The 18,418-nt window shown below is 41.3% G+C and overlaps 2 protein-coding genes across 2 annotated transcripts; one reads left to right on the top strand and one right to left on the bottom strand.

The window, feature by feature from the left end:
- Window positions 1-909: 909 nt before the first annotated feature.
- LOC306771966 (leucine zipper putative tumor suppressor 2 homolog) lies at window positions 910-5,828 on the top strand (the record flags this gene model as incomplete). Its single annotated transcript, XM_079261336.1, has 5 exons — window positions 910-1,422; window positions 1,579-2,175; window positions 2,277-2,399; window positions 2,796-2,942; window positions 3,407-5,828. 5 exons carry the CDS (start codon window positions 910-912, stop codon window positions 4,112-4,114), a joined length of 2,088 nt encoding a protein of 695 aa, XP_079117462.1. The 3' UTR covers window positions 4,115-5,828.
- Window positions 5,829-6,899: 1,071 nt separating this feature from the next.
- On the bottom strand, window positions 6,900-17,476 carry LOC306771743 (PDZ domain-containing protein 7-like; the record flags this gene model as incomplete). The annotated part of the gene is made up of 16 exons (XM_079261033.1): window positions 6,900-7,043; window positions 7,250-7,350; window positions 7,664-8,272; window positions 9,131-9,202; window positions 9,670-9,761; window positions 9,996-10,087; window positions 10,230-10,336; window positions 12,210-12,374; window positions 12,457-12,683; window positions 12,799-12,982; window positions 13,092-13,152; window positions 14,087-14,234; window positions 15,279-15,455; window positions 15,546-15,720; window positions 15,817-15,954; window positions 17,323-17,476. 16 exons carry the CDS (start codon window positions 17,474-17,476, stop codon window positions 6,900-6,902), a joined length of 2,646 nt encoding a protein of 881 aa, XP_079117159.1.
- Between the last annotated feature and the right edge of the window lie 942 nt (window positions 17,477-18,418).

Genomic DNA, 18,418 nt, shown 5'->3' with positions numbered 1-18,418 from the left:
TATCTGTCATAGAGTTAAATGTCAAATCTTGGACGAGCTGTCTTGAACTTTGAATTTCACCTCGGAGAGGAAGAACGTATCTTTGATTTGATATTTTTCACAAGTGTGCAGATTCTTTGGGACATTTAGATTTATTTATGTACAGTTACATGTGTCTCTCTTCTCTGCTTTGTCTTCTGAAGTCCAGTTCCAGTTGTGAACTTTGAACTGGACCTAAGGCTGATGAGATGTCTGGAGACAGTAGCTTTTGTTGCTGTCAAAGAGAATGCCGGCATGTTGGGAACCATTTTACATCTCGGATGGAAAGAGACCACTTTTATGTTCTGCTTCATGCCTCGCAAGCTTCATGCCTCCAGCCTCGTTTGTGCTGCTTGACTGGATTTATTGAATGGCCTGTAGTGGTTCTCTGTGTGCAGGCCACCCTCGTCCTGTGTGATGTCTACAAGCTTTGCCCCCTTTTTTTATTATTTTATTTTTAAACAGAATGGACAGAGAAAACTTTTTGAATGTCCTTGTTATGAGATTGAATAAATCCTGTTTGTATTATTCCAAGAAAACATCACCTAACTAGTTTTCCAGATAAGATCTGCAAATATGACTACAGTCGATCTTTGTCAGTTATATGAAAACAGCAGCAGCATGATGGGAGTATGTTTACATTTGACTCACAGTCTCAGCCTAGCTCTGACTTTCAGGGCTGTTGGAAAAACTTTAACCTGAACTTTTCTCATCAGCTTTACAGAAAGTGACACCTTCACAACCTCCAGACTCTCATGGAGCCTTTTGAAGGGACAAATCTTGTCCTGGATGAGTTGGAGGTGGACATACTTTAAAACAAATTAACAAAATTTTGCTGAGACTGATATTTTTCTTCTTTCTCAGCAGAAGTGATCCCTCTGAGCCGCCACCATGGCCTTGGTTCAGGCTCTGCCCATGTCTGCTGAGCCCCGCACCCCCGGCCACAGTGGAGGAGCTCGTAGACGCCACCTCTCAGGCTCTTCCCCTCCTATCAACCCACCACCCCCCATTCTGGATCCCATGGGTTCTGTCAGCAGCCTCGTCAGCTCTCGCCCGGGCCCCTACCAGGACCACCGCTCTGGCGTAGAGCTGGGGGACCGAGTCCGACGGCCCAAACCAGGAGCTTCCTGCTTGGGTTCTGAGTCTCCACAAGACCCACTTCTGCAGGGCATACCACCTCTCACCAAACAGAGCTCCACAACATCGAGCAGAGGGCGGGAAAGGGAGATTGGGAATGGGAACTACACGTATATAAATGAAGACTATGTAGGTGACTGGAATGATAACCATGTTCCACCTGCCAGCCCAGGCAGTGATCATGAGGAGACTAAAGGGCTTGGATTAAATGGAAACATGGGGGGACCTCCTCCAAAACTGATCCCAGTGTCAGGAAAACTTGAGAAGGTGAATAATTTTTTTTTTTTTTTTTAATCTTTACATGAATCTCTTATGCATAAAAACCAGAAAGAGATGCTGATTAAAACATTTGTTGTTCTTTGCATTTTAAGTTTAAATGTGTTCTTCATCACCTTCTTCTGCCTTTACATTCGTTCTGACTAGAACATGGAGAAAACAGTGCTGCGGCCCACCGCCTTCAAACCCGTCATTCCCAAGAGCCGCTCCTCCATGCAGTATCTCTCCCCTCGCCACTGTGCCAACGCATCAGAAAGCCAAAACAACTTGAATCTGCTAAGCCCCACCCACGGAGAAGTGTCCCCCTCCTGCTCTGAGAAACGCACTTCCTACAGCGGCGGGCGTAACGCCAGCGGTGGAAGCAGCCAATCCTGCTCGCTGTCTGACTCTGGCCGCAACTCCCTCTCCAGCCTGCCGCCTTACAACAGCGCCGGCTACGGCTTGGCGTCAGGAGAAGCTCCTGTTGGCCACCTGGAGCCCACGAAGAGCGTGCCGCCAGTTGGTGCACACATACACTCCAACTCGGACAGTGGGCGCTCGTCCTCCAGTAAGAGCACAGGCTCTGGGTCGATAAGTGGCCGGGGGCAGCCCCTGTCTGATAGCGGGTCAGGCGGGCGCTCTCCCGGGCCGGTGGAGGGTTATGAAGGTGTGGTGAGAGACCTGGAGGACAAACTGAGGGAGAGAGACCTGGAGCTGCAGCAGCTCAGAGAGAACCTGGATGAAAATGAAGCTGCAATATGTCAGGTGTGTGAAAGTCTTTTTTCCTTTTCTTTTCTTTTTTTTTTTTTTTTTTCACCAAGTGGCTGACGTCTTTTCCTCCTGCTACATTGTGGCGCCGTTTGCAGGTTTATGAGGAGAAGCAGAAGCGCTTTGAGTTGGAGCTGGAGGAGCTGAGGCAGAGCTGTGCCACCAGGATGCAGGTAGCCTCTCAGAAGTCCCAACGTGCTCAGCAGGTGCTTCAGCTGCAGGTCAGATATTCAGTCACGGCTGACCAGAACTCACTGGTGGTGATCTGTTCGAACAAAGCATCAGCCACTGGGAAAACATGCGGTCCAGTGGCACAGAAAGCCTGGGACATTCAGATTTTTAGTTTTACACTGTAACATGTTTAGTATAATAACTACGATGTAATGATTATCATTCAGTCACTTTAGTTGCAAACACTTTTATTTTCTTTATTATTTCTGTATGCAGGGTATAATGTGAGATGTTAAATCTACATGGGACACATTTAGTCCTTTTTATGAATGCACCTGAATATTTCACCACTTATAACAACATAATTGTCTTTGCTTTATTGGTATTTATTTAAACTGTAAATTAAATTAATATTTTTACTGGTATTTGACTCGTCATGGTTGCAGGTTTATCAGCTCCAGCAGGAGAAGAAGAAACTGCAGGAGGACTTTGCTCAACTTCTGAAGGAGAGGGAGCAGCTAGAGGAGCGCTGCACCTCCTACGAGCATGAGAAGATCCAGTTGGGACCTCGACTAGAAGAGACCAAGTGGGAGGTGAGCCAGCTTTCCTCAAACTGACTGGAATCCACTTTGTACTGCAGGAATTAAAATATAATTCTAAAGAAAATGAAAAGAAAAGGCGATAATGTTAAAATGTCGATTTCTGGGCCCTCGTCATGGTCTGACAGGCAGCACAACTACTGGTTTGTTTGTAGGAGAACAATTACAACGAGTCGTTTCTTGTTGAACAGCTGGACAAACAGAGCTGATCTTTGACTTGATGAGCACCAGACGTAAATCAATCAATCTTTGTAACTTTAGGTTGTTATTAATAACAGCAGGAAACAGCTTTTCAGTGAATACACTTACAGAGATTTTAAACGAGGTATCTTTATTTAAACTTTCACCTTTCTCGATAATGACACAGAAGATTAACTGATTGGTTGTTTATGAAACTTTACTTCAGAAATCGGTTTCATTAACTCTAAAATCCCACCTGAATGCTTTTCTCCTCACAGGTGTGTCAGAAGTCTGGAGAAATTTCCCTGCTGAAGCAGCAGCTGAAGGAGGTGCAGAGTGAGTTAGCGCAGCGCGTCGGGGAGATCGTCTCGCTGCGGGGCCAACTCAGAGAGACTCGTGGCGAACTCACAAACACCCAGGTGCTCCTCCAGGAAGCCAATGGCTCGACCCGCACTCGGACCCTGGAGCTGGAGGTGTGTGAGAACGAGCTTCAGCGTCGGAAGAGTGAAGCAGAGCTGCTCAGAGAAAAGGTGGGACGCCTCGAGGAAGAGTTGGTTCATCTCAGAGACACTTTGACCAATCAGGGGCCAGGAAACAGGCAGTGTCAGGTGTTCCAGGAAGCGGAGGAGCACCTGCTTGCCTACGAGAGCGACGAGGCTAAAGCCCTGCGGCAGAGCAGCTCCGAGGCTCTGCAGAACATGAAGGTACAGATGGACAGGATGAATTCTGAACTCGCCTTTGAGCGTCAGAGAGTCGAGACGCAAGCAGAAAACTTCGAGGAGGAACGCAAAATTTGGCAGGAAGAGAAGGACAAAGTTATCCGCTACCAAAAACAGCTGCAGCAGAACTACGTGCAGATGTATCGCAGGAACCGAGAGCTGGAGCAGACGCTGCAAGAGCTCAGTCTGGAACTGGAGAGCCGAGATGATGACGAGGGAAGCGGCAATGAGATCAACTTTGATGAGATCGCTGCAACAGAAATCTGAGCCTCCCATCTGGCTTTTCTTTTGCATCTTTATTTGCACTACTGTCTGCTACGTGTTTTCCCCAGATCTGCTCTCCGCGGTGAAACCCGTCTGCATCTTTTTGGCTTCACAAACAAACAAATGAACGACGTAAATGTAAAACGAGCCACACTTCAACTGTGACTTTTGTCGCATACAAAAGCCATTTACCTTTGAATCGCCAAGTCAGTCCTTATTCCCTTCACTAAAGGACAGCAGAGTCGTGGTAATTTGTCACAGTTTTGTGTGAATAACTTCCCTCAACCTTTCACTGTCCTCCTCCTCTGATGGTTATGACTCCACCTTCCCTGCTGGGTTTAACACTACACACCCACTCTGTCAGCAGTCAGCTGTCATTAGTACAGTTATTTGGATGCAGCCCATGCCGTTAATGTGGGATACTGCACTTTCAACATGTCATGGTAAGCGTAAGTGAGTCAGAGCGAGGTGCAAATGTCAGCGGCTACACTCTGGGTGATTTTATGAAAACTGCATCATGACCAAATCATAACTCTACTCCTTCCAGGAGTAGTGAGATAAATTTGCAAGTTGGGACCAAAAAAAATTAGACTTACGGCACAAATGTAACGTCATGCCTCTTTTTAAATGTGCCGTTACTTTCTGGATACTTGACTGCAAATAAATACTGTGGGTGTAAATTGTACCATAAATATCTGTATATTCTAACGCACAGTAATTAAAACAATAACACTCAGAGAAAATGTTGCTTCAACACCTTGCATCTAATACACATATCAGCTCTTTCATGCATGCACCACCTTAAAGAAAAATAGCAAACTTTGAACTTCTGGTTAATCACTTTACCGTAGAATGAATAGAACACATTATAACGTCTAACCATAGGGGCCGCAATGTGACATAAGATAAATAGCACAGCTGTTAAGATAACTCTTGGCTTTTTTTTCACAATGGACATTTTCACTCTAACAAGTAGTTGTAATATAAAAGATGGCTTTTAAACATGGCTGTGAGTTTCTGTGCCGGTATGGTGACGTTGAATTTCCAGCTGTAGGAGGATGCATGTTCTCTCTTCTGCAGACCTCGTCACACTAAACGTATCCGTACAGAGTGGAGTAACTGGGATGAGTGTCAGTTATTCAGAAGTTGTTAAAAAAAACATCAACAAGAGGTGATCTTTAGATACCATCTAATTAGATAAATGTTACAATCATTAAAGAAATGGACTCTTGTTGCGTTGATGTGTTAAAATGTCCTCTGTGAAAACGGCCGGCTGGAAAACCTCTCGTACCCCCTGTACACAGGTTAATCAGAATTACTTTCATCTCACTCTCTGGATATTATTTCCATTGTGGACTTGCAACACTGTTGACCTTCCTGTTTTTCTGCAATTTTACATTTAAAAAAAGTTGCTTTGTGTGCCTGGTAAACACTTAGATTAGTTCCTGATAAAATAAAATATGCAACAAGTATTTAGTGAAGTCAGTCAGTGGGGTTTAGACTCACTAAATTACACCGTGAATCTATTCTGCCTTCAACAGCTGGCAGCAACTCAGTATACAGAAACAAAAGTCTAATGGCTGACAAGTGCACTCACCTTGTCCTTCACCAGGACTGGGTTTAAAGTTAAGTCCTGGATCCATTTTTCCCCCCCAGAAAGTAGTACTTCAGTAGTACTCTTTAAGAGGAGGTAGATGGCTCATGGCTGTGTGTGGGCGGTGGCGTCATTGAGATTTATCCTTCATATCACTGAAAAAGCAAACTGCTTGCACTGAATGATGTTTAAAATCTAGAATAATGTATTTAGTTCCCGGTACAATGAGACACTGTTTTGAATCATTCTGTTAAAAGCATCTTCCTGATATGTCTTTAAATCTGAAAAAAACAACAAAAAAAACAGAAAAAATCAACACATGGCCACTGTGAATAGACCAAAGCGATGTCTCACTTGTTATATGTTCCTTCTACAGATACAATGCCTGTATATTAACGTTTGTGTGTTTTTGGTTCCTCAGTATAATTTTATAATCCACAATATTTGTATGAAGACATTAAATGTATATTTTCATGCTGTACATTTCTTGGAAAAAAACCCATGTGGTTTTAATTAAAAAGGACAATATTTAACATCTGTCTTGTGTTTTAGATGTTAACTTTTTAAGCATTCAGCAAGACTTAATGTTGTTTGAAAGGGTTGAAATACAAAGGAATTTAGTTTATTTGGTTGAAAGTATTTACTCTTTAGTATTTACTTTCTAGTACTTGTCATGTTGATGTAGATTTTAAGTGTTGTGACCTACAGTCAATGGTTGTGACCCAGAGCAGAAATGTGTGAATAGCTCGTGTGTGCCCCCTACAGGTCAAAGTCTGAACCATATAGCTTCCACTGGACATTAAAAGGCACCTGGGTTCCTGCTCACTTCATCCTCCTGCACATTTAAAGGTCAGGATTACACACATACACTGTTCATTGCTCAGTTTATACACAAGTGGATTTTAGTTCAGCGTAAATATAAAAACGATTGTATGTTTTGACAAACATTTGCTCCTGTTTTTGTTAAGTTACATGTAAAGGCATCAGGAGCACCATTCTTTCATGATTTCATGATTTGTACACACAAATGTTCTTTTCTGCAGTCCCATGTTCTTGTACATACAGGTTTGCTTTAAGTCCCAGTGATTATAAATCAGTTTTTATAAATCAGTTGATGACTGCATCCATGTCATCATTGATCAATTCACATTAATGGCAAATCGTGTCCTGGCCTCAGCTCGGCATCTCAGTGTCTCAAAGGTTTTTGGGAACTTTGACCACAAACACCATGGGGTCTTTGGCCTTATTACTGAAGGCTTTTCGGATGATGTCAACGGCATGCTGGTGGGTAACTCCGTGCAGGGAGACTCCATCCACAGACACCAACTCAAACCCAGCCTGGGATACAAGAAGGTTAAAGTCAGATTATTGAACTATTCTCAACTGAATGAATTTGAAAGTGGAAAAAAACGCACAAAAAAATCCATTTTATTTTGCAAAATACTAAAAACACTTAACTCAAGATTTCAGAGCTGTATGGTCATTAAATGTGTGTTGAATGTCCTCTGAGAAGCTTGTCCAGCAGAAATGCTGAGTATGTTTACCTTGAGCACTTCACAGGTGGAGGCGGCTCCTCCAGGAAAGATCTTCTCGATCTTCACCACCGGCTGAACTTTTGACTCCATCCCACCTGATATACTGATGCCTGGATACAGATATTTGATCTTTGTGTAAGATGTAGAACCTGTGCTTAAGTCATGAATTATGATCATAACCTGGAAAATAACTAGCAGCAGGTTCTCAGATCTTATGTCACAAAACAGCATAAAAATTCATTTTTATTACTGTGCAACTCATTCAGTAGGATAATCCTGTCATATATATAATAATAAATGGACACACTTTGCCATTAAATCCAATGGGAAAGTGTGTCCAAACTTTTGGCAGGTAGTGTATGTCAATAAAAGCAACGTAGGCATTCAGAGAAGTTCTGACTGAGACTGAATCTACTTATTTACCCAGTGATTGTTTGGTTTTGGAGATGTTGACTGTTTTGAGCTCATACTCCTGTTCAGAGTTGTCTCCGTTGATTCTGTTGTCATAGGAACCCTGATGGCCGTTCATCAGTTCTCTCCTCACTTGTTGATCCTGACTTGAACCAAAAACCTGCGACAACAAGGGCCGAGTCCTGCGGGCGGCGCTCTGCAGCGTGAACACGCTGTCTTTACTCCTGTCTCCGCTTTTCTCCTTTTTGCCTTTAGAGTGAATGTTTCTGGAAAAGGTCCGTCCTCTCTCTGAGCTGTCTGAAGTCGAGTGCAGCGAAACCTCGTCGAAGTGGATGGAGCGAATGGTGCCGATGTCTGTGCGCAGGGGAGGGTGGGAGTCGCTGCTGCGGGCCAGGAGCCAGTTGGGGAGCACTGTGCTGCCAGATGCGGATCTGAGGTCTTTTGACTCTGTGTCGTATCCATCCACCGGTATGTCTAGCAGGGGCGTGAAGGACCTGGAGGCCGGAGGCTTTTCTCTGGATCCCCTTGGACCAGTCAGGCTGAGCTTCTCCAGCTCCTCCAGTAGGTGGCTCTCCTTCTCCACCTCCTCAGCACTGTGGAGCTCGAAGCCTCCCCTGTAATCTGGAGTAAGAGGAGAGTAAATGCAGCTGAGGTTTTAAAAAAAAAAAAAAAAAAAAAAAACAATGAAAGAAACACATTATAAAAATGTGAAGTAAATATGAAACATTTTTAACATTTAATTTTAAAAATTGTAAATGTTTTTTTTTTTAATTATATAACATATAATATATAAATATGTAATGATAGTCAGAAATAATTGAATATTAAAAGTATATAATTGTGTGTGTATATAACATTTATATACATTATATACCTTTTTACATTGTATACATTTTTATATACATAAATAATTTGTCTTTGGATTTTTTATTTTTTATTTTTTATTGTGTATTAGTTACCTGTCTTAGCAAAAGTGGGTCTACAAGGAGTTATTACATTTTTTTTTCTAGAAATGTAAGTTAAAAAATTTATGAATCTCCTAGTGGAAATAATTCTTTAAAAATGTATAATTTGTTTAATAAAAAATTAATTTTGATAAATATTCATTTTAATACTTTTGTTTATATTTAAGAAAATGTGGCATTTAGATAAGTTTAGAGTCAGGCTGAACATACATGCATATTAAATGAAAATCTATACAGAAAATTAAATGGTCAAAGAAATAATTATTATAAGGTTAGAAAAACATGTCTTTTAAATGAAGCTGTATGTCTCAGGATTAAACGTATGTCTTTTTTTTTTTTTTTTTAAACTTTATCTGCATGAACATCAAAAAACACAGAGAAATATAATTTGATCAATGTCTTATAATAAAAAGGTGAAAAATTGCAACATTCACATGAAAATATCTCAAAATATCACAGGAAGCAGCACATCTGGCGGCACATTGATTACAACATGTAAAGATGCTGCACCAACCTGGAATGGGAGTGATGAGGCGCCGTTTGGGGGCTCGACCGGAGGCAGGAGAGCGAAGAGGAGGAGTTCGAACTGCAAAGCAACAGTAAAATCTTTTAAATCGCAAAAGAAAATGATCCTGTACAGAAATATTTAGTGTTGTTTTCTATCTGATCCGAAAAGATCTCATGTTATTGCTGACTGACATTTGTTCAAACGGATTATTTGTAGGGATGTTCCGTATTGGCTTTTTTTTAACCGATATCAGACACACTGATTTAGTCTAACTCTTAATTTACCAATATTACACATATATTATTAGTGAGTTTTTCCAAACAAACAAAATTATCTGAAAAACTAAACACAACATCTCTTTTATTTTGTCATTTTAAGTTAGAGGAGAAACAGCTGAAAGTGTGATTGTGTAAAAGTTGTCATTAAAAACTGATCTCAATAATTTCCGATAAAGCGTTATGATGCCGATATCAGCTGATAATATCTGTAGACCGATCTAATCTTTCATCTCCACTTGTTTGGGTGATTATCAGACAAACACCCACCTGAGCGATATTTGAGGATGTCGTATGCTTCGACTTCCACAGTTCTCACCATGTTATTGAACACGTTCAGATGGGAGGGTGGGAGTAGCATCCTGAGGAACAGAACAGGAAAAATAACTCCGATCCACTCGCGTGTCCGAAACATTCTCCGTTTGCGGTGATTATCCTGTGAAATCCTTAATCCTCCGCTAGCAGGGATTCGTAACACTATTTCTCCGACTGGAAATTCAGGCAAACCTAAGCTGCATAGAATTGGTCTTTTTTTGTATTGTAGTCTTGTAAACGTCATTAGGAACACGTGTGGTTTCTGTTTTTTCCTTCCTTACCTGATTTCTCTCAGCAGCAGCAGCTTTTCAGGCCGATCCAGCACAACCAACACGTTACGGATCAAGTTCTCCACCGATTGCTCCGCTATGTACTGAGTTGGCCGAAACATACAAGTATTTTAAAGTAATTTTTTTTTTCATTTCTTGACTTATAAACCGCATGAATGGCATGACAGAAGCTCCTGAGCACATAGAAGAAGAAGACTGTCTTTAACAGTGAACAGAAAGTCCTACCCTTCGGCACGTCTTCATCACGTCAGCCACCTCCTCCTCATTCAGCAGCCTGTGGGCCATGTCCTCCACCACTCCAAGCATCTCTGAATTTGGCATCACATTGAACTCTGTAAACATTACAGAGTTTGCTTTTGATTACATTCGCCACCAGTCAAAAGTTTGGACACACTTTCCTGTTTGTTTAATTTTCCTAAGTATCTTCTTTCAATGATGTTTTTGTTTGTTTAGGGCTGTTTTTTTTTATTCTATATTCTAGACAAATAGGGGGTAAAGGAAAGAGCTGATCATGTTCACAGAACTCCATTATTATATTAGGAGTTCAGCTCTGGAACAGCTGCAGTAAAGAAATAAAATCATGTCAATCAAAAGGGAAATTTAAACAAATGATAAAAGATGAGATAATTAAAACTTATGAGGCAAATAAGGTTATTTTTTTAAAGCAATGTATGTTGAATTCTATTATTTATTGCGTGTATTACGACTGTATACTGTTTAAGTTTCATTGTAATGGAATTTAATGTGTATTTTTCATGCTGTGAAAATTTTACGGTGTTTGTTCTTTTAAAAGTCCTTTTTTTTTTAGTTCAAAATAAATAAATAAATAAAAAATTATATAAATATCAAGACAGCCACACTAAAACCATTTGCCACACCCTCACGGGCCAATTTCAAGTGTTCAAGCACTTGTAAGCACAAATAGCTACTTCCAAATCACAAGGCAGCAACTCGGTACATTTAATCAGTTTCTACCTCATTTAATCCAGAAAGAGGATTTTTTTTTTTTTTTACTCTGAACACATGTATTTCAGAAACTGCTGATCTACTGCGGTTGGACTGGGATCTGGACCAAAATGTCTTGTTGATGTCAGAGGAGAATGGGCAGACATATTGGAGATGACTGAAAGGCAACAGGAAGTCAAATAACCACTTGCTCCAACCAAGGTTTGCAGAATAACATCTCTAAACACACAACCCATCTCAGCGCTGAAGACAGCAGCAGAAGACCGGGCCGGGTGCCACTACTTTCAGCTAAGAACAGGAAACCAAGGCTGCAATTTATGCTGGCTCAACAAAATTAGATCAATAAAAGAACAGATGGAAATTTCCTGGTCTAAACTTCCATTTCAGCATCAGAAGTTTTCAGGGTCAGGATTTGGTGTAAACAACCAAAACCTTCTGGATCCATTCTTCTATTTATCAACTATTCAGAGCTGTGCTAAAACTGCAGTGGTGAATGGGATATTTTCTTACCACACTTTGGTTCTCTTGGTACCAACTCAGCATTGTTTAAATGCCACAACCTACCGAGGTATTGTTGCTGACTATGTCCATGTTCCAAGACTTAAAGCAGTTCTGAAGGCACAAAGCGGTCCAACCTGATACTGGCTTGATGTAAGTCATGGAGTGGCCAGTGAGTGCACATCATCCTGTTACCGTTTCTTTATCTAATAGAAAAAAATCTGCCCCTTAGTACAGTTCATCAGCTGTACTTAACACTGTACAGTAACCTTAAGAAATTACTGAACCATATTTTAACAATAACCCACATAGTTGGCCTGTTTTTTAAGATTTAATGTTCGGAATAAAAGAATCAGAACAAGACATTGTGAAAAAATACCAGAATGTCACTTTAACCCTTAACGGGGTCAAACTAAAAGCTGGTGGGATCTTATAGTTGAGGGTATTCGAGGTATGTTAGGAGACGTTTCCCACCTTAAATTTGACATCACAAAGAACTCTGCATTTTTTAAATTTTTTTTACATTTTTTAAAATTATATTGCTTAAAATCTCCCTTAGCTGTCATACTACATCAAAATATGGCGTCCCCTCAGGAAGCATGGCATCTGAAGAAGAGCTTTAGACCTTTGAGTTGTGTATTTTTAAAATGTAGCCTCCACACACTGTTTCTCTAGGATCTCCCACCCTGTCTTTAAAGTGCTGGTGGGAAGCATGAATGAAATGATGAAACATGCAGCTACCTCTGCCAGCCTTGTCTGCGAACGGGGACTTGGAGCGCCCTCTGCTGGTGTCTCTCCTGCGTCCTCCCTTGAAAAGTAAGTTGACAAAAGTCTTGGAGCGTTGCAGGGTGCTCTTCTCTTCTGGGTCCTTTCCTTTCTGCTTCTTCTCCTTCTTCTGCTTGACTTCTGTAACGGTGCAGCAACAGAGGGTCGATGTGTGAAGCGGTCAGCTTTACAGAACCTTTCCTGAGAGTTTGTGCAGGCTCACCTGCTACGGTGACTTGGCTCTGCGACCTGCTGATGGGCCGACTCGGTCTGCTGAGCGCCAGGAGCACAGCCGTCTTGGGCGACTCCTTCTTCCCCCTGCCTTCCTCTTCCCGTATCGCTGTGTCTTTGAGCAGAGTAGTCGGTCCGAGGCTGCGAGTGGTGTCAGCAGCTGTCCTCTGAGAAGGAAAGTCTGTCTGGATGGCGGTTTCAGTTCGCTCTGACTCCGACCTGCACAGAAGGAGTCTGAAGTGTTATATAAGCTACTTTAAAGGAAAAAAAAAAGAAGACATGTTTACTTCATATGCATTTATAAGATGAATAAAGATGAAATAAAGAAGCTGACTGTGACATCTGGTCCTCGGTGGAGATGCAGACGTCCACCATGTCTGAACCAAACGGCAGGCTGGGTGGGAACATGACCTGTGATAGGCCGCTCAGAGAGCTGACCGGAGTCCCAGATGAGCGTGAGGAGGCTGAAGAGTTGGAGTCTGAACCCTGGGAGGAAGATTTCTGAGTGCCGTTGGCCACTAAGGAAGTAGATAAAAGATTTCTCAGAACATTTTCTTTATTCTGTGATCTTTTCAACTGAGAGATAAAATAGTGTTGAAGCTTTACGGAGGAAAAATAATTCCATACATTTGTTGAGCCACCTGTATTCTGCCACCATCTCCTTATAGGCAGGGTATCGTCCTGCTTCCTGGGAAGATATGGTCACAGATATGGAAATGAGATACAGTGGAGACCCTGAAACTTTCATGGGATCCCTATATTTGATAAAGAGTAACCCTAGAAGCACACAAAGACCTGAAAACACACGAGTCGTCGTCAGCATCTCCATCCATGACTTTCTAGTAACCTTTGATACTTGGGAGGTTTTCTAACTCCAGAATATGTTTCAGTTTCTTAAGCAAAAGATCTCAAAATAAAACCAAACACAACACAAGCGGCGTGCTTCGATCAGCACCTGATCCTGGCTACCTGGTGAATAATGCACACAGCCTGGCTATTTTTCACAGCGCGAAACCCAAGCTGCAACAAGTAAAGTGAGCGAGGAATATTACGACTGCACGCCAGCTGTCGGCTTCACCGCAGAAACCGCCGTTACATCGCCGTGTAGCAACGCACCCGGTGTGGTTGTCCCTCGTGTGTGAGAGGATGGAAGATGAAGGTCAGGAAGCGAATGCACGGCAGGTCATTTAGCCAAGGCGGTAATGAAAGAGGCGACGTGCTTTCTAATAAAGAGTCTGTGTGGAATGTGATCCAGCCTCTTCGGCTCGTCCTTAACGCCGCATTCAACAGCAAACATCCCCACATTCAGCTCAGACGGCTCTGCTGCTTCTTGGAACAATGTGTGATCAGATGAGGGCATCTCTGCTTGTAAATACAGTCGACTACACACTTCCAACATCACATCTGGATTTCTTTATTTCTCCTGAATACCAGACTAGTTTTACACCATCGAGTTTAGTTTGTGTTAACAAAAAACAGAAAGAATGTTAAAAACATGAAATAATTCTCCAGTGTCTCAGCTGAAAATACTGGGATCAGTTAGTCTAAGATTTTAAGTTGCAGAAACTTTATAAAACAACTAAAGAAAACATTTAGGCATATATTTAGTTCAATGCTCTCACCTTGATGGTGAGCATGATATGTGTGTGGCTCTTCAGCACCTCCACAGCACTGCTGTGGCTGATGTCCTCAAAGCTAACTCCGTTGGCAGCCAGAATCTGGTCTCCCATCTTTATTCCGTTTTGCTCAGCAAGGCCTCCTGGATCCAATCTGAGACAACAAAACCGTAGAACCGAATCAACAAAACAATCCACGACTGTAAAACCAAACACTGACGAGCCCTTTTGGCAAATTTGAGGGTTTGTTACCCTTTTGTTTTGACTCTCTTTAAACTATAAACTTGTTTTATTCTCTCTATTTGGATTGTAAAGTGTAAAAACCAAAGATTTCTGAAATTGCCAAAGCAGACTCTCCTGATAAATCTAATTATTTTATGAGATTTTAACATGTTTTACACAAATGATAACAGACTAAATCATCTTCAGCTAAAGGTTCATAGTTCTGCATCTGTCACATGTTTTCTCTATGAACATGTGTGCACAGAAGCCGAGAATAAAGTGAATTTTACTGAATTAAAAATGTAAAATTTTAGGTGCATTAAAAGTCTCCTAATAGTATTCACCCAGATAGATGAACTAAATTAATAAACAGGGAGACTTTTATGGTGTTGGTATGATTTACACTGTAGCTTTACTTTAGTGTGGGGTGTAAACTTTCCCATAATCTTCTCATAATTTGTTTTTTTATTGTATATAAAAATAGAAAACTTTGATTGATTCGCTATAAGTTATGTCCAGTAAAAAAAAGTTGATATGAATTCAAGTGTAACAGTGAGAGAAAGTTTAATATGTTTCACGTTACCTGCTAATAATCACAGCTAACTATTAGAAATACTTTGTTATTTACGCAGGCAGATTCTACCTCCAATGTTTTAATAAATCCCACAAATCATGATAAGAACAGTCTTTAAGGTAAATTTAGGTACATTTTCATCACCTTTCATACATTTTATAAGAAAAATTATTGATAAAATAGACTATCTCAACATCATTTACCTAAAATAAATGTTTCTTTTAGTCTTTTAGAGATTCAGTGACTAACCGCTTAACTCATGTTGGGCATGAAAACCAATAAAAACACTGCTGTACATATTTTAACATAAATAGAAATCATAAAAGCATCCATTTCCTTCTTTTATAATTCAGAGATCGTGCTGTAGACAAGCCTCTTTGCCTCTGAGGACATTGTACCTACTTGGAGACATAGATGCCCAAACCAAACTCCTTTCCACCGCGGATATTGAAGCCCAGACAGTAGTCGTCTGAGGTGGTGTAAAGGTGGACGATCCTCTGCAGGGCGCTGCCTGAGCTGGCCTCTGAAGGTGTCCGTCCACTTTCCTCCACCACCATACGCCTGTGTATGAGGTCCACCCTGAGAAGTTTACAGCATTCCTCACTGATTATTACTCCGAAACACAGACGAGAAAATAATGACAGAAATGTATAAATTAGTCTCGGTCACCATGTAGTTTTCTCTTTGGAATAGCGGATGCCGGGGACTTTACCAACCCGCCTCACCACCATCCTCAGCCTGTTGTTGCCGGTCAGGACCTTCACAGCGCTGCTCATGGTGATGCTCTCCAGGCTGATGCTGTTTACCTCCACCAGTTTATCTCCCACAAGCAGCCCCGCCTCCTCTGTAAATAAACACACAAACAAAAGCAAAACAGACAAAACTCATCATCAGATAAAAACAAACAAACAAAGAGGATCCAATTTTCCGCGTCACTTACGTGCAGTGCTGTTGTCCTCCACCTTACTGACGAAGATGCTGAGGCCATGTTCTGAGCCTCCACGCACACTAAACCCGAGTTTTCCATCCACACTCTTATCCACTGTGATTGTATGGAGGTCTTCACTGTCGTCTCCACCTAAAAATACCACATAGATGGTGTCACAGTGAAAAACTTCCCCAAATCTTAACCTTTTATACATCATGTCACTGACTATGTCAGGACAAAAGATATTGATTTCAGTAAAGTATGATAGAAACTTTTAGGGATTTTAAGTCTCATAAATATAATTAGTATAGAGACAAAAAACTTGAAAGAATCCCTTAATAAGAAAATGTATTTAGAATCAATGCTCATGAAGCCCTTTTGAGTGAATTTGAGCAGACAGAGCATCATTCTGAGGAGACCGTCTGCCATCATGGCACTTCTGAAACCTCCAGTTCGGATCAGCAGAAGCCGTCTTTGGGTGACAGAAGTGACCGTATGATTGTAGCATCTTTTGTCTTTTTCTTCTCTTACAGTCAGCCTCATGCAAAAAATTTTGGACTTATTGATTTCAAACTAAATCAGCAGCTCTGCTTGGTTGCCGAGTGTTTCTTTTGTCCTGGTTGGACTGTTGGACAGACGGGTTTAGAGTCGTGTGTTAGAGGTTGTTCAGGAAGACTGTGAGGAAATATGAACACATCACTTCCAGTCACTGGTTTCAGGATCCAGTTTGAACTCTTGTTACTTTATTTTCCTATATTTTTACTGTATTTTTTATTGTATATAATTTGTTTTTATTGAAGTGAGTACTTGACTTGGCAACTGGGTTTGTTATAAATGTGCTGTATGAATGAAACTGGGCAAATAATTGGAATTTTTTAAAACTAATATTTAATAGAAATACTTTTGAAAGAACAATTAGCCATTTAAGCATAGTTTTATCTTAATTAGTCCATCAGAGCAACATTTTGGGGCCAGTCTCCATAGCAGATGGATAACATTTCTCCCCTGGGTTTTGTCTGTCAGACAATATTTCTGAATATTTCAGCTTTAATGCTAATTTTTCAGGTCATCATCTGAAAATAAGCAACTGCAGAACCATGAACCTTTTCTCTGAGTAAATAATGTGTTATTTATCCAGTCATTTTAGAATAAATACACTTGCTTTTTAACCTGCCCTGTCCAGCATCACGACAACAGAATTATGGTCTGGCTTCTGTAGCATGATGAACAAATTTACCGTGCCAAGAGAAGACTTTTAGATATGAAGCTCCTCTTGATCCCTAAATTTTTATTCTTTACTAGTATATAATTTATCTTTTTTGCCATTTCAGCTGGAGTACCAAAAGCCAGGTGGTGCATGTACAAGTAAAACATGCAAGCTCTTCTTGCTATCCACCAAGAAACTCATCAATTAAATTGTGTAATTTATTCATTCTCATGGTTTTGTTTGTTTCTTTGCAGTTTGACGCTTGATAACAAGGCTGTGGTTTCGAGCCAGTCAGCCCATCCGCTCCTTACCATCCACAGGAGAGTTAATGAGGATGACCCGGCCCATGGGCGAGGAGGATCGGATTCCACGGCGACGCTGCTCCTTCTTTCGCAGGAGGTTGCGTGTAGCTGTGTGGGTCCCATGGGCTTTCTCCCTGCGGGACGGGTCAGACGAGTGAGCCATGGAGGCTGGTTGGTTCCCGTTTCACACACACTCCACCGGGGGCTCAGCTCCAGGTGGAGGGGTCTGCACAAAGCAGATGATCATCAGACAATTCAAAGTGGATCTCGGCTTTACGAACACATTTATGTGTTGTAATAATGTGTATTTTTAGTTTCTTGATGAACAGATGAACACAACTCACTCATGCAGGATGCTTTGTGACATGATAATCGACTCTTCCTGGAGTCACTCTTTGGTCCATTCCTGCCCATGTTTCATCTCTCTCACCTGTCTGAGTCGCAGAGCAAAACCAGCAGTTATTGGTGGACAAGTTCAGCCACAACACAGAAGTCTCTCAGCATGTGAGGGTTAGAAAAAGGACTTAACTGGTTTATTTAAGGCAGACTTGACCCACTTGACTCAGGACGTCACATGGCGTCTCCATGGTTACGTGTCACTAAACTTAACCCTTGATAAGTGTGTCCACATGTCGTCACTTTGGGGTTTCCCAAAGTCACTCATGGTGCTTTAGCACCACGGACAGCGACACAAAGCTGCGTCAAAAGCTGCGGTTGCGCCAAAACTCAACGTTTAAATTGCGCTTATTAACAAAAACCAGGAAATGTTCGGTCTTTTTTGCGTCTTAAATACACTTAGAAGCAACAACTTTTTGGACAGAAAACCTTAAATTTGAAGAGTAAACGTAGAGTGAAACGTAAATAAATTAATCAGAGAGAAGAAATACGGAAACACTCACCACACATTTTACATTTCAAGTCCAGAACACTTTAAATCCAGCCAGACAGACAACATTAAAAAGCATCCAGTTTGTCCTTAAAATTCACCTCTACAACATGGAAAGACATAACACTGGCGGGGATAATTGCCATACCTGTGTCCATGTTTGCGTGAAATGTCTCAAAGCACCTGACAGTGACATTTCTGTCTCAACAAAGACCCGCC

Source organism: Telmatherina bonti, assembly GCF_933228915.1.
Source record: "Telmatherina bonti genome assembly, chromosome: 21".
NCBI lineage: Eukaryota > Metazoa > Chordata > Actinopteri > Atheriniformes > Telmatherinidae > Telmatherina > Telmatherina bonti.
This window is presented reverse-complemented; position numbering and strand designations above follow the sequence as displayed.